At 38.8% G+C, this 25,000-nt stretch overlaps 1 protein-coding gene across 2 annotated transcripts in view; it reads right to left on the reverse strand.

Moving 5' to 3' along the window:
- AFF2 (ALF transcription elongation factor 2) overlaps window positions 1-25,000 on the reverse strand; it is a 502,493-nt gene that overhangs the window by 94,344 nt on the left and 383,149 nt on the right. For both annotated transcript variants that reach the window (XM_007992918.3, XM_007992917.3), the window contains exon 7: window positions 14,948-15,044. In XM_007992918.3, coding sequence (XP_007991109.1) covers window positions 14,948-15,044 — 97 coding nt within the window. The remainder of the gene's footprint in view (window positions 1-14,947; window positions 15,045-25,000) is intronic.

The raw sequence follows: 25,000 nt of genomic DNA on the forward strand, positions 1-25,000 counted from the left end.
AATAGAATGCTTCTGTCTGGAAAGTGCTATTCACAGAAGACTTTGATATGTTTAGATTCTACAGACCTCTCTTTTTCTCTATTTGTCTTTCTCTCTTTTCTCTCTCTCTGTGTTTCCAAGGAAGCCTAGGATGATTCCGTATTTTCCAGCTGATCTCTCCTTCAGTAGCCCCTCCTCCCACACTTCACTCCATCAAAGAGGCTCTTTACTTCTTTATTAACGTTGGACCCTGAGGATGGGGAAGCCCTGAAGCTCCTATTCTACATGGGCCACCTCTGTCATGGGGTATCTTGAGAAATTAAATGCCAGGAAGAAGGAACTTCTCTGATTCCAAGGAGGATTTCTGAGATGACTCCTCTCTCATTATCAGCAAATTTATTTCCTTTGGAGGGATGATGTGGCTACAGACAGGCTCAGAATTGCTCACTCACTAAACCTACGTTCCTGAAAATAAGAACCCCGTCTTTCTTTTATACAGATAATCCTTGTGCGGCACTAAAGCTCAGGTAACCCAGGAACCATACTGAATTACATAAACCATATAACATAGCGCTATTACAAAAAAATAGGTAGAAAGAATGAAGGAAGGAAAGACTGTTGCTATCTCTTGAGTCCCATCCACATGGCATACATGATATCATATTTCCTTAGGGATAAAATGTGACATAAAAGATGCTTAGAAACCTTGCCAGCTGTTTTCTATATAATGATAACACTTCTTCAAAATTCTTTAGCAAGGTAATTCTGTCCCAGAGATTATACTCCATTAATTGTTATTCTAGTCCAATAGACATGTATACTATATTTATAGAAAATGTAGAGAATATTTTGGGGGTTATAAGAAGCATGCTTTGAACAGTTACAGTCAAACTTATGACATTATCCCCCTCCTTTTACAGAAAACAAATCTAATGCAATATGTTTCCTGTATGTTGAGACTGTCAAAGCGAACATTTGGATGGCCTAGAGATATTGTGGCAGTGGACTCAGGTATTGGTTTTTTCCATAATCAATAATAATACTGTCAGTCAAGCATAAAGTGTGATTTTATTAGTATTGTTCTATACTCCTTTTGCATTTCTATTTCATATGCATTTTCCTTACATTCTACTAGCAGATACATCCAAACTGGGTTTTTACATTTCTTAATCAAAAGGGAAAAGCCAATCGTTCAGATAATTTCAAATAACTGGGTATTCAACAACATGGAAAAAGACAGAAAAACAATTAATTGCATTGATTTTGTGTTTCTTTGTTTTGTTTTGGATTTAATTTTTTTTCACATGATTGTTCTGTGAGACACAGCCATACTCTAACTTAGCAGCATGTATTGGTAAATTGCATCGATTGCCTAAGTTCAGAAGAGAAACTCTTCTATTAACAAATGAACTCATCATTAGGGTATTCAGATGGTCTAAAGTCAATACCAACAGAACTGGCTAAAACAATTGAAGAGACGTATACTGATAGCACTTGCTTAAATATAAAAATGAATTGCTTAATTACAGCATTTAAATAGATTTCACTGGAATGAGTAAAATAGCAAAAGACAATGTATCCTGTAGGCTGGGGTTTCAGCTGGCATTAAGCACACACAGCCAAGGGTGGCAGATTAAGAGGACAAAATGTCACTCAAGATTTTACAACACCTGGGTGCCTGAATTTCTGACTTGTCATACAGGGATTGTAATCTTTAGGAAAACACTAACCATTATTATGCATGCCTGAAAACGTGCATGGAAATATCCTGTATTTGAACTTTGAACCACTAGGAAGCAAAAACATGTTACCTATCTTTAGATCACTAGGCTTTCCACATTTTAACTTTATTCATTCTTTTCTGATAATCAACTAAATAGGTCTTTGCTATACATAACAAGGGCAGGAATATACTTTTGACAGACAGAGGTTGGGGAAAATTTGTTCTAAGTGGATAGAGCTATGTCTTGCACTTAATAGTCACTTGAACATTGATGAGATAAATGAATCAGGAATGACTAGGCAAACTCATAGGCCTGGACATTATGCTCTGGGCATGAAAATGTGCCAGATGACACTAAGCTCTGTATGGAGGGAAAAAATAAGCCTCTGGAGGAAGAGCTGAGCTCCAGGCTGATGTGCATCTAAATTCATCCAGCAACTGAATGTAAGGCTCTTGTTTACACTCCAAAGAGGAGGGAGTATGGAGCAGCATTCACAGGGTGAATTTCCCATCCCACTTTCTGGAAGAAAGCTTGTAGTTACCTGTGCCTTCCTTACTCTTCCTGCAACTACTGCTAACTTGATTTGTGTTGCCTCTCACCAGGACTGTGGCCACTGCCACCTCACTTCTCTACTGGTCTCCCTATTCTAAATCCATTTTATGTTCTACTGCAAGATGAATCTTTCTAAGGCTCCACTTTGATCACATTGCTCTCATTGTGATAATCCTTCATGGCTTCCCATTGCTTATTGAGTAAGTATCAATTTCACTCACACTGCCATTCAAGACCCTGCCACAGCCAGTTGAACAGCCACTGAATAGCAGGTACTACTTGTACCTGCATGCACATTTCACTAACATGGCAGCCAGAGTTTTGTGAGCATCTAGCCCAAAGATGATGTGATAACAGCATTCAGCAGTGCCTGCATTCCATAAAGAATTGCTCCCTTCACTCTGGCTATGTTGCTGGATAGAAAATCCTTTAGCAAGATCCATTTGTCAGTTGGAAATTTCCTTTATAACTAAGGTTTGGTTTATTGTAACTTAATGAAAAATGTACTGTCTTTGGTGAAGAAGCATGTTTCACCCACAAAAGTCATCTGTTGACACTAATCACTCTCTAAGTGGAGTAAAAATGGAGATGCCAGGCAAGCACTTCAGTATTGCTTTGAGGTGTTTATTTTTCCCCAGTCAGGAGGCCCAATGTAAGTGGCACTTGGTCACTCTGTTCCCCTGGGGTTTGTGGGTTTGAAAATTCAATTTTCTTTCCCCTAACCAATCTGAGCCCTCTTGCCTCTGATGCTAAGGGGGCACACCTCGCAAAATGACATGTGTCTTTTAGTGAGAGACAATCAATGCCTAATAGAGGTTTTCTCCCTACCATGCGTAACCAGAAGAAATGGGAAGTGTATTATTAGTACATAGTAGGTGCTCAATTATGTATTCAAAAACCTAATTGGCAGGAAATACTGATAATATACCTTTATCCTTAACCTACTAGTGTGATCAGGCTTCTTGTCCCTTTGGAACACATTATACTCTGGGTGATGAGACTACATTCATTTTTATTTATATACTAAATACTAACTGACTGTTAGTATCTCAGTTTTCTTATTGAGAAAATGAGAAAGCTGGAGTAAAAACTCTCTATGGTCATTTTAAGGTCTGGTATTCTATATTTTAATACACACACAGGAGTATTTCACATATATCTAAAAAGATTACATCCATATGTATATATAAATATATATATTTGTATATGGATATATAATATATAAAATAATATATATAATATATATGGATATGTATTTTTCTCATTTTTTCTCATATATATGTGTGTGTGTGTGTGTGTGTATATATATATAAATACATGAAGTGGACTAAGGCTTCATATTTAGCCCTGAATCATATATGTATGTGTGATTGAATATTGAGTGAAGGACTTTGGCAACAATGTTCTTGGCAACAATGGTGTTTGCCCTTTATTACATAAAGTCTGTAGTATACAATGGAGAATATAGGGTTCAAGGGAAGGAATTTTAAGCAGAAATTGGATAGAGTCTGACTTGATTTGGAAAGATAAATGTGGATACAATAAGGAAGATGGACACAATGAGGGAGAACCAGGAAGTTAGGGAGTTACTTTCTTGTTAATCAAAAGAGAAATAATGAACACAAGAACATGGCAGATCAAACCAGTATGTCTCTTTGACCACAGACAGAATTACTATTTCTGTGCTAACAACTCAAAATAGTCTGAACTAGGAGGCAAAAAATAGCAACTAATTGTCTAATGTACTCAATTTTCCCTCAGTCTATTTCTAACTATAGTCAGGAAAACCAGGCTCTGTAGCATGTCCTGGTAGTATTATCAGGTCTATCCTATCATCATTCAGGAAGGGAGCCTCTCAGGAAACACTACTTCTGCTCTGGCTGGAAGGGACAATATAATATGTTTTATCAGAAAAAATGTGGAATTTTCTTCACTTGCTGCCAAAAAAAGCTGAAACACATGGAAGCCTCTCTCCAAATACTGTATCTGTTCACCATTAGTTATAGACTGAGAAGGAGAATCTTGCTGGGTTGGAAGATAGCTGCTGCCATTATCTGCAGGCATGCACACTGCCAATAAAGAGTTGAGCCACAGAGTCTAATTTGTCTACTTGAGATGTCTTCTCCTTCATCTTTTGAAGCCTCAATTGTAACAGTTGTGAAACTACATCAGGATTTACACAAATATATTAAAACAGAAAAGTTGCTGAGGACAGTTTCATGGTCACACTGTGAAGACTTAATGGTACAAAATCAGTGTTTTCACGGCTCCTGAGGGAAGCTGAATTAACATCATCTCCCAAACAGATTGTTCTCTTTTCAGGATAGTTTCCTTCCCCCTCATTTCATAACACATCTGCTCCTCTGAGCTAAGGAGTTATACCTAGCATGGTGTTTCTCGGCAGATGCAGTAAAGAGGAATAGAGACTTACTAAGACTTAATGACCCTCGAGTCCATGCTTATGCCCAGAGGATTCTGAAGGCTAGACTCGGGGATTCTGGGACATGCCTGGTCATAGGGATGCTCTCACCCACTATAAAGTTTTCTCCATGTTACCAGGCAGGCTCGTGGCTCAGAGGCTCGAAGGGGAACCTAATCGCTGTCTTTAAGAGCCTGGCCTCATGCTGTGATTCTGCTCCAAGTGAGAGCTGGGAGAAGAAATATTAGAGAGGTAAGAATGGTTGGGCAGGAGAGGTGAGAAGATACAGAGAGGAGAAGAAGAGGGCAAATGAGGATATAAGAGGCCAGGTTCTTCCACTTTTCTGAGGAATTATCACAAGCACCATTGCACTACTTTCTTCACAGAGGAACACAACAGAGCATATGGAATTGGAACAGACATCCACAGGTGAGGGCAGTGGTGTGCCAATCAGTAGTGCACAGAATTTCCATTCGTCTTGGTATCTCTGTATCTCTCTCTCTCTCCCCTCCCCCTCCCTGTCTTACACACACACACACACACACACACACACTCACAGAGTACACTGTTCACAGCCAGAACACCACAAATACAGTCATATAGTAGCATGGCCATACTTGTTGTCAATAAGACAAAAGGATGTTATTGCAGACTTCATTTATATGTGTGTGTTTAAGGTGGTGGGTGGGTGTCACTTATGTCAATATTCAAATAAAATTACATGGGTATTAACACATTCGGTCTGTATACTATCTCTTGCCCTCATTGTCTGCGTGAATTTAATGTTGCCAATTGTAACTTGGTTCCCTGTATCCCTACTACTTTATGGAACCTATGGAACCGTACCCAAGCCATTTTTATTGTAAGCACAGTACCCCTGCTAGCAAAATACAGGGGTAGAGGAAGGGTAGAGGAAGCAGTGGGAAAAGCCCTGTGAGCTTGCTGGGCCCCCCAGTAAGCACTTTCCACCTTGCCTCACAGGGGTCCTTTAGGAGGGCTGCCAGAGGCACTCGGAAAAGGCTACAGGGAGAAGGAAACCTCCAGCTAAACTTTGTAACAATTTGAACCCATTGAGACATCTGGCCAGAACTCAGGGAAGGGCATGAATCCAGAGTGCAGACTCCATAGGAGGGGGACGAACTAAAGCCCTACTTGCTTTTGCAGCAATGTTGCCAGAAATGACAGGATTTTATACTCTTTTATGGCTAAATACTAATCAATTTTGTGTGTATATGTGTGTGTGTGTATATATATATGCATATATATACATATATATCACATTTTACACAATGTGTATATATACATATATATCACAGTTTACACAATGTGTATATATACATATATATCACAGTTTACACAATGTGTATATATATCACATTTTAACCATTTATCTGTTGATGAACATTTAGATTGATTCCATATCTTAGCTATTGTGACTTATGCAGCAATAAACATGGTGGTGCAAGTATTCTTTTAATATACTGATTTTCTTTACTTTGGAAAACTACCCAGTAGTGAGACTGTTGGATCATATAGTAGTTTTATTTTTAGTTTTTTGAGAAAGACACACACACATATATATGATTCAGGGCTAAATAGGAAGCCTTAGTCGGCCTCCATTAACAAGAAATCAGCTTTAGCAAGTTTATACATTTTTAGTAAAATGTTCCAAAGACTCCTATGAAATTTTTGCTGTGTGAAATACGAGTTATGTGGCCCCATACATTTTGGAAAGTTTTGTTTCTTTTTTCTGCCCATCCACCTGTATTTTGAATGGTTAATGTTGGATTGGTTTATCTCAAATTTGGAAACCCTTCTGTGCACTTAACAATGCTTACGCTCTTTGCTCTTGATAAATAAACATAAAAGTAAATATAGCTGCTTAAGAAAATATCAATTCAGTTTTCCATGCAGAGCAAGGTCCTTGGTGTTTGCAGCCTGCCTGGTGACTTTTTTAGCAGATGGCAGATATCTGGCGGGGATGGGGCAGAGTTAAGCATTCTTGAGCCCTAAACCGAAGCCCCAGTAAATTTTTCAAGCAAGAATATAAATTTCAAAATCTTACTTTTTCAAAGTGGCAAAGTGTTTCATTATATAACTTTTGCTTGAGATGTGCATGCTGTTCTAGGTATATTCCAGAACCCTGATTAAACTCAAGGCTTGGAAACTACCAATGAAGTTAGGCACACATGTTGCATTTTCTGGGACATACTTATGAATGACTCCAGAGTGAAACTTCCAGGCTGCAAGAATGGATTAGGACCCTAATTAGGGTGATGAAGAGACTTAAGAAAAAGAATATGCTGGGACCAAACAGGGGGTGGGGTTTGAGTGAAGAAAGGACCAATGATGTCTAGCCACTTCCTCCAGCCCAGAAATGGCAACATGATGAGGACTGTTTCTCCAGGCACTTCAACTGAAATTTGTGCTTAGTGGTCCCCAGCTTTCCAGAGGTGGCTGATACTCTCACTGCCACACTCTTTACAGAACCATATATGTGCTGTGTGCTCTTTGTGGGTGAAAAGGCTGTGGTCATCCCTGTCATACATGAACATTATATATTTTGAAATGACAGATCATATCCATTTTAGTTTCTGTTTGGATATTGGGGCAAGCAACGTATCCTCACCAGTGTTTGACTTAAGGTCATTGTGGAAAAGTACTAAGCTAAGCAAAACAGCTATTGGCTTTGCAACTGAAATGCTCATAGTTGGATAATTCATAAAGTGTATTAGACATTAACCAGTATTTGGTCATTACTGACCATGTGATAAGCACAATACGTAAAAACATTACACTTCTATGCATCTCTGTATGCTCAAAGCATTCTATTATATATAGATTTACAAGTCAAAAAAATTGGCACTAAAGGAGAAGACGTAATTGTAATAAAAAAATTCAGCACACAGGTTTCTAAACAGTCACAGACTTGTCTCAAGCATTTTAAAAGCCACATCATATAAGCCCTAAGCAGTTTCTTATTAATCTAGTCTCTGTGCTAACATAGCCAAATGGGAAATACAATCTTGGGAATATGAAGGCCAATGTTATTCTATTAATCTTATATGTAATCCTTTTTACTTTCCTCTCTTTAATGAATAAATTAAAATGTCCTCTCATTCTCTAATTGGTGGACAGTTTGAGTATGACAATGTATAGATTTTATTCAGCTACATTCTGTAAACTTAACGGGCCAAATGCTATCATTCTGTGATGGATTTCAATGAAAGGCAATGACAGATAAACTGTTTACATTAAAAGACTCTATCAAAGTTATTTTGCACCCAGTTTCATCCTAATCCATCTGCTCTTTCTAGAGCTCTGACAGGCTGACCTCTCTTACTGTGTGTGTCATATCGATGTCATTACGAAAGAGGCTTTCCCCAGTCTTTCTGCTGATAACAAAGTAAATGGAAATGCAGAGAAACCTCGGGGAGGTAACAACTTGTTCAGTATGATGAGGGAGAACTGTGGCTACAAAATAGGACTGATTACAGCAGGGAAGAGTATCTGTTGTCACAACTAATATATTCTCTACAGCACACCGACTTCAAAAGAGCCAGATGATAGCAGGGGTAAAATTTATTGCATCTTTTTCATTAGCAAACTTAAAACATAAACGCAGATTTTCAATTTAATGTGGCTACTAGGTTCTGAAAGTTCAGTGGTGTGCATCACAGGTATCAGGAACACATCCCAAAGCTGCCAGAATGTTCGGGTCTTCAGTGGCTATGTAATAATTTCATTTGAAATTCTCAAATAGCAACCAGGCCAGTAAGCTCGTTCAACAAGAACAACCACCATAACCATAACCACCACCAAACAACAAACAAATCAAAATGGACCAAATATAAGACCAAAATCAAGAAACTAGATTAAAAGTAACTTTTTTGTGTGTTAGGTAATTAGTAATCTGAAGATTAAAAAAAAAAAACAAAAAACAAAAAACTATGAAGTGGAGAGGAAGATCTAAGAAGATCATTTTTTCTGTAAATGCTCATATGCTTAAGGTGCAACTCTGCGACTAGTGTCTAGTTGGAAAGTCCATACATCTCCAGTAATTAATATGCTCTCAATTAAGTGAATATTTCACAGAATACCAGGATACTTCTTCGGCAGAAAAAAAAATAAGATGGGGTTAAATAAAATTGGGTACACTGGAGCTACTCATGATCATGTGCCCAGACACAACACATTAGAATGTTTTGTGTTCAAATAAAATTTTAATGGTTCAGTTCTGTTTTTAAAGCACTAGCATAATACTCCAAGCTTTATGTAGAGTCTTTCAGTGAACCTGGTCACTAATTGAACATTTTCAGTCATATCAAACGTTTTCTGAACTTACTAACTGTGCTAAATGAAGTCATCTAATATTTCAATCTAATTCATATTAATAAGATGTTATTAATGTTATAATGCCCTAAAGGAAATTTCTAACAAGAGCCATCTCTTTTATGGCTTTTAGATTTCTAAAGTCTGCTGCTTCTAATGCCAATGTGAGATAACTGCGGCATGAGACAGCCAGGCCCAGATCTAACTAGGTTTCAGAACCCAGGCATCACAAGCCATCCTGCTACCTGTGGACACCAGACTACATGTTTAGGGCTGTGGAAATCAGACATCATAATATCACTCAATTAGACATTAAGCAGATGTTTACCTGACTCTAAGAGCATGTGCTGGAGGGAGCTTTGGAGTTTGCCTGCCACACACTCTAGAAGCCTTTGGAATAAGTCAAATTGCCGATAGTTTAAAACTTTAAAGACAGCGATTTTAATAAACCTGTCGATACAATTTCTTTGTTAAAAAAAAATTTGAGACTGATTAGGCTACTTATATTGAAAGAGAAGCACAAGGTCTATATCTTTAGATCTTTTATTGAACTGCAAGCAGAGCATCAATAACTGCTTCTCAGCTGTAAATGAAAATTGATTCCAGGTTTAACTCCTAATTTTCAGGGGTTCCTTTAACCCCGAGAAAAATGAAAAGAAAAACTGACAAAAAAGAAAAACCAGAGGTTTAGTGGTATGAGGCAGGGGCATACAGAGATACAGAGAACATAACATATTCCCACTCCCAAAACGTCTGTCCTCCTGGGTCAGGCCACTCCCTAGCCAAACCCCAGTGGCCATCTCTGCCTGCCCTGGAGGACTGACTTGAAAATGGCAATTAAATAAGTGTTTCATGGGGAAGGCCAGGGCTGGATTTTATATCTATGATGCCACTATGATGGCAGCTGAGAAGTAAAAAATGCAGTCAGTCGGGTAATGGGCACCGTGTGGCCCCCAAATCTCAACCATGCCATTGATATCAAACTTAAAAAATACATTGCACCACATATGTTTATTCAGACACTAAGTACATAGCACTACGTCTAATTCCAACACTGTTCTGGATGTTTGCAAAGTCCAATGTCAACTTCAAATAGTTATTTATCTCCCATTCAGGGATAGCTCCTGAGAGAGAGCCAAGATGAGTACAGCATCCTAGAAGAGCCTTCAAGCCTTTCTCTAGGGCATAACATGAGCTCAGAAAGAGATGGTAAGAACTGCAATAGAAGGGTATGAATCAACTCTCCACCCATGCCAATCCTTGGAAGAAAAACTCTTTTAGAGACACATAATTTCCTGGAGGACTTGGTGCAGATCATTGGCAACCTAACCTTTCTTCCTGGGATCTCTAGTTTAAAAGTTGTCAGGGCTTAGAGGAAAGTTAAGGTCATTCATATCCAATGGCTGCCTTTGGGGGCCAGTTAAGACATGCAACGCAGTTCCTAGCAGATCCCTATGGATACCTAGGCCAAAATGAAGGGCTGTGTCTATTTCCCTATGGATCCTAAAGAGAGGGCTGCCAGTTAATGTTTAAAAGGACCACAAGGAAGAGTAACCACCTATTGTGTAGTTCAAAGCATTTTCTTATACACTGTCTTCACTTGATCCTTACAATACTCCTATGAGTCAGACAAGGCTGGTTTATTCCAGTCTACTGGTAAGAGATATGAGACTTAGAGATGTTAAACAACTTTCTCAATGCAATATAGCTAGTATTTGAGGCCTGGGATTAAACCCCAGGCTTCTTTATTCCAAAAACTATGTTTTTAATATCTACAGTTAAAATTACTCATGGCCAGGCACACAGCTAATCAACTTTAGAATGACAGAACATTTTCATTCAAGTTTGCCATATACAGGATAGATAACCCAGCAGCTGTCTTTAACATCCCATTCCTTACAAGAAAAGGGAAAGTAAATATATGTAGCATCTCAAAGAATATGAAGCTTTTTAGATCATTAGTAGCACTCATAATGATGATAATTATTATCACGTAAAGTGGTGAGTAATTACCATGTGCTAAGCATAGTGTCAGGTGCTTTTGCCTGTATTGATTCACCTAATCGTTGAATCCCCAGTATGACCCAATGAAGAACGTCCTATTTTTACCTCTATTTTGTAGGTACTTAGATCTTTGCCCAAGGTCAACCAGTTTGAGAGTGGCAGAGCTAGAATTAAAAGCCATGTCTGTGTGACTATATAGCTATAATCTCACATACTCTCCTACACTGTCCCAGCATTGTCCCACCACCTTAGAACACAGCATGGATATGTCTGCTGTCCAAATAGTCCCAACCAAGAAAGTCAAATGCAGTAGAGGACTGGAGAGAAAATACAAAGTTTTAACAGGTATTTTCAGTCTGCAATCACTATTGCTTCTTCATTGAAGCCATGCACATGTATGATTATATATCTCTTACTTTAAAGAGTCATTCGAAGGTAAAATCTTCTGTTAAAAATGTTTTCTTATGATCATGAGTCTCTATGGCTGACCATTTGGCATCTTTAATTTATATATTATAATTCCCCCATTCTGGACTCATGTTCCATTTTCCCATTTGAGGGAATAATATTTAGCATTTGAACATACTCTACTTGCTCTGCTTGTGTTTATGCACACAACCTGTCACCTGACTCAGCATGGCTAATACTGCTGTGGAAGGTGGAAGTGGCAAAAAAGGGGAGGCTGTTCTGATTGTAAGATACTTGGTACCCAAATGCCAGTTTAGAAGCCGACACAACTTGATCCTGTATTTCATTTTCATACATGTATTTGAAACGTATTCTCTTGGGGATGTTTATGCTCTAGGCCCACAGTATAAGCTCTTAGACACTGTTTGAAAAAGATTGCTGTATACTCACTACACCTGGATAATCTGAGTTTCGTCAAATGAGTCAAGGTGTGATGATTATGGATGAGATGATTTGGGGACGTCTCCAGAAAGTAAATGGCTTTTTTATTGGACTATGTCTGCATGAATGCAGCCACTGGGTTCTGAGCCATTTCTATTATGTCAGCTGAAACCAGCAGTGTTGTCTGGGCCCTTGAGCACAGTTTTATGGACCAGTGCATTTGTCTGTATGCTTTCTCCCCAATCATTCTGCCACAAATGGAGTGACTCTGCAATTCTTTTGCTCAGCTAAGAGGCCCGACCCTACTGCTAAGGTTTGCTGTAAGGTTCAAATGAGACACCACACCTAGTTTGTGCCTGGCACAGAGCAAGAGTGGTTCTAAAAATGGTAATCTCAATACTCCTCCTTATGATGGTGCTGGAGGTATGACTGTCCCAATTCAAAGACAAGTGAACAGTACTATGTTATCTACATGGCACTGTATTATCTAAAAATTATTTTGATGATTCCTCTATAAGTTAACTGTAGAATTACCGTGTGACTCATCAATTCCACTTCTAGGTACACACCAGAAAGAAAACATGTCTATATGAAACTTGCACACAAATCTTCACAGTAGCACTACCCACAGTAGCCAAAAGTTGGAAACAATCAAAATGTCCATCTAATGATGAGCAGATAAAGAAAATGTGGTTTATTCATACAATGGAATGCTACTTAGCCATAAAACAAAATGAAGTACTGATACATGACATTGAAGAATCAAGAAAACATTATGGTGAGTGAAAGAAGCCAGACAAAAAAGGTCACATGTTATAGGATTCCAGTTACATGAAACAGACAAATCCATAGAGTCAAAAAGTAGATTAGCAGTTGTAAGGGGTTAGGGGGAGGGGGAAATGGGGAGTAACTGTTTAACGGATATGGAGTTTCCACTTGGAGTGATGAAAAATTCTGGAACTGGGATGGATGCACAACCTTGTGAATGTATTGTCACAGAATTGAACACTTTAAAATGGTTAATTTTACATTAAGTGAATTTTGCCACAAAAAAGAGAAAATTATGTCAACCCATTTACTTTTGCAAAAGGACATTACGCATCCTAAAGGCAGAGCTCTGCAAACATTGCTAGTATTACTGCTGCCACTACTGCACAAGCATTCTCTTTTGGTCTATAGCCTTCCAGGTCTTGTAACTAATCTTCAGACTCTAGAAGGAGGGTTCATTTGCAAATGTTTATAACCTTGTGCCTACATCTTGCTCCTAGGACTCAGTTAGAGGGAATAAGTTGTCATTTTGCCTCACCTTAGAGCCCCCAGTTCAATCTCCCCATCCAATTTTCACTGAGAATCTAAGCTTTTTTGAGGAAGACATCATGACTAGGGGCAGCATGTCATAAAAAGGTTCCAACCCACCAATCCTGATCATCTGAGAGTCTCAGCACTTACAAAAAGTCAGTGAATATACCCTAAAACCCAGATGATTCAGGTCAACAGACCCTTTGCAAATTTTAAGATAAATACAGAAAATAACTTTATAAGTTAAAAAGCAGATTACATTCATATAATTACATGAAGAGGAAGTCAATGTGCAAAATCTACTTTCAATTATTATTGAATTCTACTTCAAACATTTTGATTAAAAAGCAACTTTTTATCTGTCAAAATCAATGATCTGGAATGTTTTCATTTTTGCTTCTGTTTTACTTACAAATATGATGCTCCTGTCATTGGCGTATTAAATGTGTGAGGCAAAAATGACAATTTTTGGAAATTAAGTGTGCATTTTACATTTGCTATGAAGCCCAACTCAAGTAGGAGGGAGACAGCTTGCATTCAGCAAATGTACAGCAAGCCCCTGGGAAACAGTTGTGAAATTGGCTTAGGCCAGCACTGTGTAGTCTGCACTTACCCTGTGGTTGTTCTTGGTAAAGCACTAAACTTGCAAAGATGCAATTATTTTTTACATATTATTAAAATTCAAGCACAAGAAAGTGGAGAAAGTAACGTAGATGAAAGTTTTGGCCACATAACTTTGAAGATGGATTTGATTTTTAAAGTATACCAGAATGGTAGGAGTTCTAGTGTGTAAACAACTGTAGATGAGAATAGAGTAGCTGAACCTTGATAATTTTTCCTAAGCTTTTCTTTGCAGGCTCTTCCTCATGAAATGTTTAATCAACATGGAATTCCATATTTGTTAACTCTCTTGAAATATCAGTGCATAAGCATTCCTTTAAACAGTCTGTTTTATAATGTAGCAGACTTCACTGTAGGAAGATCTTCATCAGGTGCTGGATTTAAAGAAAGGCAATCCTTCTGCATTCCTCATCTGAGGTGATAAGCACACCCAGAAGGACCTCACATTCAAGACAGTTCTCCCTCAAAGAGAAAATGTGCAAGCATCATTGACACCACACACTAGGTTGCCATTCTCATGAGTCATAAATGATACTTGGCCTTTTCAAATCATAAAGTCCAGTCTCATTGAAATGCTGAAAACACGCATTTGTCATCTCATTTGGTGGTAAAGTACTGTAAATGCTTAAAGTGTGGAATAGAAGGAGACAAGGGCAGCAGCAAGTTTTTGCCAAATGTTTTTTGCCTAAAGGTTCATTTAAGTGGCAAGATGTTGCATATTGATTCTCAGCTGCATTCTGAAATGGTGCATCTGGGAAAGGTGAATGAAGCATCACATTTATATCTAAATGAGTATGGGCTCCAAGCCTCACACCAGAGTCACCAAACGAAAGTTATACCTCACCCAGGACAATAAGTAGTCCAAGAGAGAGTAAGACAATCTCTATTGCTTACTACTGACCAGCATTTGTGTATGGAACAGACAGAGAGATTGGAGGGGGTTGAAAGCAGTTTTAAAGAGTTCTACATCTCCTTACTATAGCTTTAATGAAAGTTTGAGCTGATTTGACTTGTTCCAGAACACTATGCTCATCTTTGCTTCTTTCCCTCTCTCCAAAGCCCAGAGATAAAGCATGGGGAAGTTTGTGCATGTCAAAGCATGTCAAAGCCATTCCAGTTCCTCCTGCTCCCCACTTAGTCCCAAAACAAAGCCCTAAGCTCTTCTTACCTGGTAGAGCTCAGTGGCAGTGCACTGAGTGGTCAAGGTCTTCACAGGCTCAAGGTCATCTTCATCACTGCTCAACTTCAGGTCATCCTCAAGCATCCTACAAAGAGATCAGAGTGGTGTTTGAGTTAGAAGACATATTTTCTAAATCATCCTCGGATACATCTTGCAATGAGAATAAAGTATTGGAGCTACAATCTGACAGCTGCAAATCCTTCAAATGTGTAGAGGGAACTAAGATTGTTTCACCTAATTAGATATTTAAGCTCTTATATTTATGCCATACTTTGCACATATCTTTCCTCTCTACCTTCCCCTAAATCAAGGGGAAAATACTATTTCAGGATCTCCAGAGATGACTGGATTCTATACATTTTTACTACTAAAAGTACAATAAATGTACTGATCAATCACTGTGTATGTGGGATGTGGCATTGGATCTCTACAGGACAAGGTGCTCGAAGTCTCCCATGAAAGAAGAGGGGCATGATAACAGTCCCTAGCTCTAGAGGCTGTTGTCAAAGCCTGCTGGGTCTCTCTGGATGATGGAGGTAAAAGGCACAGTGAACCTGGACTCTCTTTCAGTGCCCTCTGCTGCTGGGTAGCTAGGTGGCCACAAAAGAGCTGGGAGAGAAATGGCTAGTCATTAACCTTCTGATATAGGACCGATCTCTTCCTGTAAAATTTGATCTGAGAGATGTAAGCCCATGATGTGGATAAGAAATCTTTCTCTCCTAAGGCAAGGCACCTGAAAAATGAGTGGCCTGGATTTTGGTGATGAACTAGCACTTTCAAAATTGTTTATGGAGTCACAGAGCCTTTTGTTTCCATAGGGATATTAATTCCAGTGGCATCCTCTCTATCTCCAAGTGTGAGCTACAGCAGGAAGAATAGCTTATTATCTTAAAATTCCAGCTACACTGTCTTTAAAGACCTATTGGTGTTCATATTTTTATTTACGAAATACAACTTTATACCTCATCCTTAGGCTTCAAGAGGGGACAGTCTCAGCCTCTCTGGACCAATGACCATTTCCTATGCATATATTGCTTTTTCTTGCATCTAGGCTCTGCATCAGGCTCAGTTCCAGGGCTAGAAATCTCTTCCTCAACTCTGGAAATCTCATTTATCCTTTGTAGCCCAATGATCCCACTTCCTCTACAAAAGCTTTCTAGAAAGAACTCCCATCTCAGGAAGAATATTTTTTTCATCTGCCCAACCCTCAGCTCCATCTGGATCACAGCACAGCTTTCCACTGAATCTCTCCCCACTAGTCCGTAATTCCCATGAGGGCAGGGGGTGCAGCATTTTCACCTCACTGTGCTTCACAGCATCTTCCCACAAATGATAGAGTCTACTGGGATCATTTTGCAGACAAGGAAGGAAAGATTCAGAGAGGTTAATTGCTTTGCTCAAGCTCACACAGCTATCAATCGTTAGTGCTAGAGCCATTCCTAAAATTTCCATCTCTGTAATCCCACTTGGGTGTTTTTCCAGAAGAGAAGCTAGAAGGGAAAAGGAAGCTTCTAATTTGATAAATAGGGGGAAAGTTACTTCAGAGGTTATGTTCAAATATTGAAAAGAGAGTCAGGGCAGAGTGGATATCCAATAACTCTCCAAGAAAAGCACAGCTCCCCCACTTTCATGCTCAGTTACATAACACTAGAATGTTTACACTGAGGTCTGCAAACCAAAGACTGATATAAAGGATGATTGGTGGGAAGGACAACTGTTAGAGTAGCTTTCAGATAAACTAAATTTGCAGGATTTATGACTGTCCTTCAAGAGACTAATGGATGTTTTGAAGATCTTAGAGAAGGAGAAAAAGTGTATCTTGGTATTTCTTTTGCAGTTGCAGGCTTATGACTCTGAACAAATAATTCTTTACAACACATTGTGGGAGATGAAGACTGTATCATTCTCATAAGCTATAGAACTTAAATATTTAAAAACTACCTATGCTTGTTATTATAAATGGCTTTACTTCCCGTGTGTGTGTGTGTGTGTGTGTGTGTGTGTGTGTGTGTATCTCGATACAGCTAGGGAATGTCTATGTGTTAATTTATATTCAAGTAGTCAGCAAAAGAAATGGTAAATAATTCCTGCATTTAGAGGGTCAATTTTCAGAGACAGAAGAAGTCCTAAGTATTTGACCAGCAGCATGGAACTTGGTCCTCACAATACTTCTATGAAGGAGATGGTGTTAGAGCTGCATTTTTCAGATGGAGACTCTGAGGTTTAGAGAGATTAACGGGCTTGCTTGTGAACAGACAGCTAGAAATCAAGGAGGCAAACATGGAACCTAGATCATCTCCAGCCAGAATTGGGAGTATACAAGGTTTTCCTAGAGGGTACAACTTATAAAAGATGGTATATTCAATAAAATTGACAGCAACAACAAAAACCTCACAAAACATATTAGCATGGAGTCAAAACATTGGGATTCAATTGCTGGCTAATCATAAACCCCAATATCTGGGGTAATTTACCAGCTCTGAGGTTCATCTGTGTCCCTCATCTCTTCAATGGGATAATACTTTGGTTCCGTCACAGGAGGGTGGTGGTGAGCATAACAGGAGCTAATGCATGTGAAAGTGCTTTATGGAAGCACAAAACAAATAATGTGGGGCACCATTAGTTTGGAAAGATATCTCAGTTGGAAATAATGAACTTCATTAATACTATTAACAAGTAATCAGAAGCAGAAGTTTCTGTATGCCTTTGCTCCTCTCCTTTTAATTTTCTGAACAGTCTGAAGGTAATCCATGATGACTTGGGAAATGTCTAAGGGCATCTCAAGACCAGATGTAGAAATATGCTTGTGGTCTTCAAGTTTCTCTCCTTCAGGTAGAAGTAGAACATCCAGAGTCAGAGCACAGAGTTCTGAACTCAGCAGTTATTTTACTCTCCAATCAACATTATATTATTTTTAACATGGAGATGAAATGCACTCCAACGTACAATTCTGGAAATAGGCAGCCAATCTACACAGTGATTGACATTAAACAACCTCCCCCTACCCTGCCCCCACCATGCAACAAGCTTGGTATGGATTTGGTTGTTAATAAAGGAAAATCTGATGCATATATTTAAGTCACAGTAAACATAAGTCAAAGAAGTAACTAGGAAGGCAAATTACTATTAGTTATCTCTGGAGGCACTAGGCATTCATTTCATTCCACTTCTTCTCTGACCTATTAAGCTTTATTATTGAATATACATGTACTTGTTTGCATTTTCATCCTTGGCTAATGCTGAACATTACTCTAGGGAAAGTGTAGGATTAAGAAAGATTTTAGATTTAATTATTATAGCAGCACCATTCACACCCAATGCAGTTAAAGTCGTCTCAGCAGAAAAATGGTGATCTCTTTTCATGAGGTTATAATTCCATAGACAATTCATCACACATTGGCTATCACAAAAATGTGAAAAAAAATTGCTCATATAAATGTATGCCTGTGTGTATGATCTTAAAAACAAAACAAACAAAACAAAACAAAACAAAAAAACAGACATTGTTCTTCAACTTTTCAATTAGGTGAAAACAGAACCAATTAGACCTCCTTAGTGAAGTCTGTTGTTTGTTCAGGGTCTAGTCAACCACAGTGTTCATCTTGGTGTAAAAATGCTGTTTTTATTTTTACTATGATCTATAATTTGTAGTATTAAGACATAGAATAATCTATAAAACTGAACAAAAACCCAAGTTCTTGCCCTGAGGAGATGATCCTATAAAAGTTCAGATAGTGAAATTTGGATGAGATGGAATAGACCAAAAGAGGATCTTTGTCCTTGGTTTTCTGAGCTTCAAGCTGAGCTTAGTGGCCTCCAAGGGCTCTTTGCACTGAAACATTCTAGTGCACTATGACATGACAGGTCCCATGTGAATCATAACGATAAAATCATAAGATCACACTCCAAAAACTTTGCCAATTTACATAGTGGAATGCTTAGGTGATTTTGAAGAGGTTAAAATAGAGGGCTTGAAACATTATTGTAGAAGGTTGTAGGAAGAAGCCCTTGGTTGAGTCAGCATGAACTTATGGGCAAGGTCTTGAGAAACAAACAGACCTAAGTTCAAATACAGGAATTCCTATTGGATTTTTTTTTATCCAGTAAATAAGACCCTTTAAATCTCAATTTTCTATATGTTAAAATGGGTAATAATAATACCCACTCTGGACAATTTTTAGAATTTGAAAATAAAGATTATACAAATTGCCAGGAGCCAATATAGCTACCAGCTATCAATTTCATCTTAGTTACTATTGATATTGTTATTATTATTGTCAGAGGAATTTTGTTGTACAATAATTTTTAAAAGCTGTGGTGGTAACCCAAAAGCTGGCAGAGGTATCAGGCCCCATACATCATTGGAAACTCTTGACCAAATAAGGAGAGATTCAAAGACTATTAAGGAGTTTGGAAAGTTTCGGAGCTTTGGTTTACTCATCTAGAAATGGCCTAAACTCATCAGGTCTGTCTTGGGTTTTCTTAGATCCCCTTGGAGTGCTTAAGATATCCCAGAAATTTGAAAGTCAGTCGCAAGAGGAAACATCCAGACAGTACCAAGTGAGAGTTCAGAAAAAAATGAGTGGCCCCAATGTTCTGACCCTCATACCTGGGAATCTACCTGCTGATCCAGAGAAATGAACCAAGGGTGACCCCCCACTGGAAGTTGTGCTCACCTTGAGCACCGTGTCTTTAGGCCTGTCACTCTCAGGAGGCTGTTCTGACACACATCTGGCTCTGAAGTTTGTGTGTAAGACTGCGCATAATAGCCTCCTAGTTGATCCAGAATCCTTGCTCAGAAACAACCGTTAGCACATTGAGTTGTTCTTAGAACTTGCAAGCCTACACGGTGCCTTTTTGTGAACTACAAAATGATGTTCCTCTTGGCAGACAGCAGGACTCAATACTGGGTAGATTCCAGCTTCAAGGTATCTATAGTGCTAGCTGCAATGCTGGTGACTGATTCTCAGATGTACTCTTCCAATTGGAAGTACTTGAGAGTGCTATCTCTTTCACCATGTCACTGTGTCACCTAGTGGAGAAAACGGCAACATCCCTAACATATGGTCATACATGTTTTCTCTGATAGGTAGCTAACAATACCTTTCTATTGTTCAGTACCTTTAACCGTGAGAATGATCTGCCAGTTAGGAGTTGCTGTGAGCTTTTCTGTACCTTCTACCTTGCAGCTGGAGTCTTGTTCTCCATAGTCCACACTCAGAGACTAGACTTGTAATGGTGTTGGAGACAGAACCAGTGTTGCTACCTCTGTCATACAGGAGAGGGAGGAGGCTATTATGCTCAGGTTTTAAGCTATTAACTAAAACATAGAGCTATAACTTCTGGCCCAATGAGTTTGGGGTCCTCTGGTTACTGGTTTAAATTATTATTGTCTTTCCAAATACCCCAGAGTTCATGGCAATCAGAGTAAGTTTCTGATGGCCCAAATGAATGACACAGTTGACTTTGAGGATAATAACACAGTCTAGAGAGGGCTTGCATGTCCTCATTAGGCAGAGTCTTACTGTGGTCCCTCTTCTGGAATAGTAACTTAGCCCTCTTGACTCCTTAAAGGGCACTTCCTCTTCATAAAGTAAGCTAAAAGAAATAAAACATGACTGGTTTAGAATTACTCAGGGAATTATATATTTTCCTATCTAGTGCTTTGTAGTCTCTGCAGCATTAAATCATTTGTTGGTAGGAAGGCAGGTGATAAGGAAGAGGAGGTGACATTTTTCAGGGAATTCACTGTTTCCGTGCAGTAAAGGTGCTCAGGCTATTTTTTCCCCTTTAGGAAGAGATACATTTCATTTTCCCAAGGTTTTAACTTCAAATTTTCTGATTCAATGGCCACCACCTCACTGGGAATCTTACAGAATCCTGGTCTGAGGGCTGTGGCAGTGACAAGCCATTTGAAAATCTGTATTATACTGTATAGGAACAAATCTCCAAGATCTATCAGGTGGGGACCCATAGCCCAGTGCCAACCACTGTGCCCACAGGCAGGGTCTAAACATGAACTCTGCCATAGGCATGTGGGCCTGATAGAGATTGTCTTCTGTAGCTGACGGCCTTCCAGGGGGTTGAGAAAATAGGTATTTCATAAGATTAATTGGGCTCCTTAGTGTGAGAACTAGGAGTTCCCTTAGGGGCCATCTAGTCCAGGGACTGGCCAACTGAAGACCTCAGCCCAAAGCAGCCTTCCCTCTGTTTCTATACTGCTTATGATTTTAGAATAGTTTTTTTTTCTTTTTTTCTTGTTTTCTTTTTTTAAAAAAATACTTTAAGTTCTAGGGTACATGCGCACAATGTGCAGGTTTGTTACATACGTATACATGTGCCATGTTGGTGTACTGCACCCATTAACTCGTCATTTACATTAGATATATCTCCTAATGCTATCCCTCCCCCATCTTCCACCCACAACAGTCCCTGGTGTGTGATGTTCCCCTTCCTGTGTCCAAGTGATCTCATTGTTCAATTCCCACCTATGAGTGAGAACATGTGGCGTTTGGTTTTTGTCCTTGCGACAGTTTACTGAGAATGATGGTTTCTAGCTTCACCCATGTCCCTACAAAGGACACAAACTCATCCTTTTTTATGGCTGCATAGTATTCCATGGTGCCTATGTGTCACATTTTCTGAATCTAGTCTATCATTGATAGACATTTGGGTTGGTTCCAAGTCTTTGCTATTGTGAATAGTGCCTCAATCAATATACATGTGCACGTGTCTTTATAGCAGCATGATTTATAATCCTTTGGGTATATCCCCAGTAATGGGATTGCTGGGTCAAATGGTATTTCTAGTTCTAGATTCTAGAGGAATCACCACACTGTCTTCCACAATGGTTGAACTAGTTTACAGTCCCACCAACAGTGTAAAAGTTTTCCTATTTCTCCACAACCTCTCCAGCACCTATTGTTTCCTGACTTTTTAATGATCGCCATTCTAACTGGTGTGAGATGGTATCTCATTGTGGTTTTGATTTGCATTTCTCTGATGGCCAGTGATGATGAGCATTTTTTCATGTGTTTGTTGGCTGCATAAATGTCTTATTTTGAGATGTGTCTGTTCATATCCTTTGCCCACTTTTTGATGGGGTTGTTTGTTTTTTTTCTTGTAAATGTGTTTGAGTTCTTTGTAGATTCTGGATATTAGCCCATTGTCAGATGATTAGATTGCAAAAACTTTTTCCCATTCTGTAGATTGCCTCTTCACTCTGATGGTAGTTTATTTTGCTGTGCAGAAGCTCTTTAGTTTAAGTAGATCCCATTTGTCAATTTTGGCTTTTGTTACTATTGATTTGGTGTTCTAGACATGAAGTCGGTCCCCATGCCTATGTCCTGAATGGTATTGCCTAGGTTTTCTTCTAGGGTTTTTATGGTTTTAGGTCTAATATTTAAGTCTTTCATCCATTTTGAATTAATTTTTGTATAAGGTGTAAGAAAGGGATCAAGTTTCAGCTTTCTACATACGGCTAGCCAGTTTTCCCAGCACCATTTATTAAATAGGGAATCTTTTCCCCATTTCTTGTTTTTGTCAGGTTTGTCAAATATCAGATGGTTGCAGATGTGTGGTATTATTTCTGAGGGCTCTGTTCTGTTCTATTAGGCTATATCTCTGCTTTGGTACCAGTATCATGCTGTTTTGGTTACTGTGGCCTTGTAGTGTAGTTTGAAGTCAGGTAGCGTGATGCCTCCAGCTTTGTTCTTTTGGCTTAGGATTGACTTGGCAATGTGGGCTCTTTTTTGGTTCCATATGAACTTTAAAGTAGTTTTTTCCAATTCTGTGAAGAAAGTCATTGGTAGCTTGATGGGGATGGCATTGAATCTATAAATTACCTTGTGCAGTATGGCCATGTTCACGATATTGATTCTTCCTATCCATGAGCATGGAATGTTCTTCCATTTGTTTGTGTCCTCTTTTATTTAGTTGAGCTACGGTTTGTAGTTTTCCTTGAAGAGGTCCTTCACATCCCTTGTAAGTTGGATTCCTAGGTATTTTATTCTCTTTGAAGCAATTGTGAATGGGAGTTCACTCATGATTTGGCTCCCTGTTTCTCTGTTATTGGTGTATAAGAATGCTTGTGATTTTTGCACGTTGATTTTGTATCCTGAGACTTTGCTGAAGTTGCTTATCAGCTTAAGGAGATTTTGGGCTGAGACGATGGGGTTTTCTAAATATACAATCATGTCATCTGCAAACAGGGACAATTTGACTTCCTCTTTTCCTAAGTGAATACCCTTTATTTCTTTCCCTTGCCCGATGGCCCTGGCCAGAACTTCCAACACTGTGTTGAATAGGAGTGGTGAGAGAGGGCATCCCTGTCTTGTGCCAGTTTTCAAAGGGAATGCTTCCAGTTTTTGCCCATTCAGTATGATATTGGCTGTGGGTTTGTCATAAATAGCTCTTATTATTTTGAGATACATCCCATTAATACCTAATTAATTGAGAGTTTTTAGCATGAAGGGCTGTTGAATTTTGTCAAAGGTCTTTTCTGCATCTGTTGAGATAATCATGTAGTTTTTGTCTTTGGTTCTGTTTATATGCTGCATTAGGTTTATTGATTTGCATATGTTGAACCAGCCTTGCATCCCAGGGATGAAGCCCACTTGATCATGGTGGATAAGCTTTTTGATGTGCTGCTGGATATGGTTTGCCAGTATTTTATTGAGGATTTTTGCATTGATGTTCATCAGGGATATTGGTCTAAAATTCTCTTTTTTGTTGTGTGTCTGTCAGGTTTTGGTATCAGGATGATGTTGGCCTCATAAAATGAGTTAGGGAGGATTCTGTCTTTTCCTATTGACTGGAATAGTTTCAGAAGGAATGGTACCAGCTCCTCCTTGTACCTCTGGTAGAATTCAGCTGTGAATCCGTCTGGTCCTGGACGTCTTTTGGTTGGTAAGCTATTAATTATTGCCTCGATTTCAGAGCCTGTTATTGGCCTACTCAGATATTCAACTTCTTCCTGCTTTAGTCTTGGGAAGGTGTATGTGTCCAGGAATTTATCCATTTCTTCTAGATTTTATAGTTTACTTGCATAGAGGTGTTTATAGTATTCTCTGATGGTAGTTTGTATTTCTGTGGGATCAGTGGTGATATCCCCTTTATCATTTTTCTTTCATCTCTTTGATTCTGCTCTCTTTTCTTCTTTATTAGTCTTGCTAGCAGTCTATCAATTTTGTTGATCTTTTCAAAAAACCAGCTCCTGGATTCATTGATTTTTGAAGGGTTTTTTGTGTCTCTATCTCCTTCAGTTCTGCTCTGATCTTAGTTATTTCTTGCCTTCTGCTAGCTTTTGCGTATGTTTGCTCTTGCTTCTCTAGTTCTTTTAATTGTGATGTTAGGGTGTCAATTTCAGATCTTTCTTGCTTTCTCTTGTGGGCATTTAGTGCTATAAATTTCCCTCTACACACTGCTTTAAATGCATCCCAGAGATTCTGGTATGTTGCGTCTTTGTCATCACTGGTTTCAAAGAACATCTTTATTTCTGCCTTCATTTCATTATGTACCCAGTAGTCATTCAGAAGCAGGTTGTTCAGTTTCCATGTAGGTGAGTGGTTTTTTGTGAGTTTCTTAATCCCAAGTTCCAGTTTGATTGCACTGTGGTCTGAGAGACAGTTTGTTTTATTTTTCTATTCTCTTATATTTGCTGAGGAGTGCTTTACTTCCAACTATGTGGTCAATTTTGGAATAAGTACAATGTGGTGCTGAGAACAATGTATATTCTGTTGATTGGGGGTGGGCAGTTCTGTAGATGTCTATTAGGTCTGCTTGGTGCAGAGCTGAGTTCAATTCCTGGATGTCCTTGTTAACTTTCTGTCTCATTGATCTGTCTAATATTGACAGTGGGGTGTTAAAGTCTCCCATTATTATTGTGTGGGAGTATAAGTCTCTTTTTAGGTCTCTATGGACTTGCTTTATGAAACTGGGTGCTCCTGTATTGGATGCATATATATTTAGGATAGTTAGCTCTTCTTTTTGAATTGATCCCTTTACCATTATGTAATGGCCTTCTTTGTCTCTTTTGATCTT

Source organism: Chlorocebus sabaeus, chromosome X (assembly GCF_047675955.1).
Source record: "Chlorocebus sabaeus isolate Y175 chromosome X, mChlSab1.0.hap1, whole genome shotgun sequence".
Classification (NCBI taxonomy): domain Eukaryota; kingdom Metazoa; phylum Chordata; class Mammalia; order Primates; family Cercopithecidae; genus Chlorocebus; species Chlorocebus sabaeus.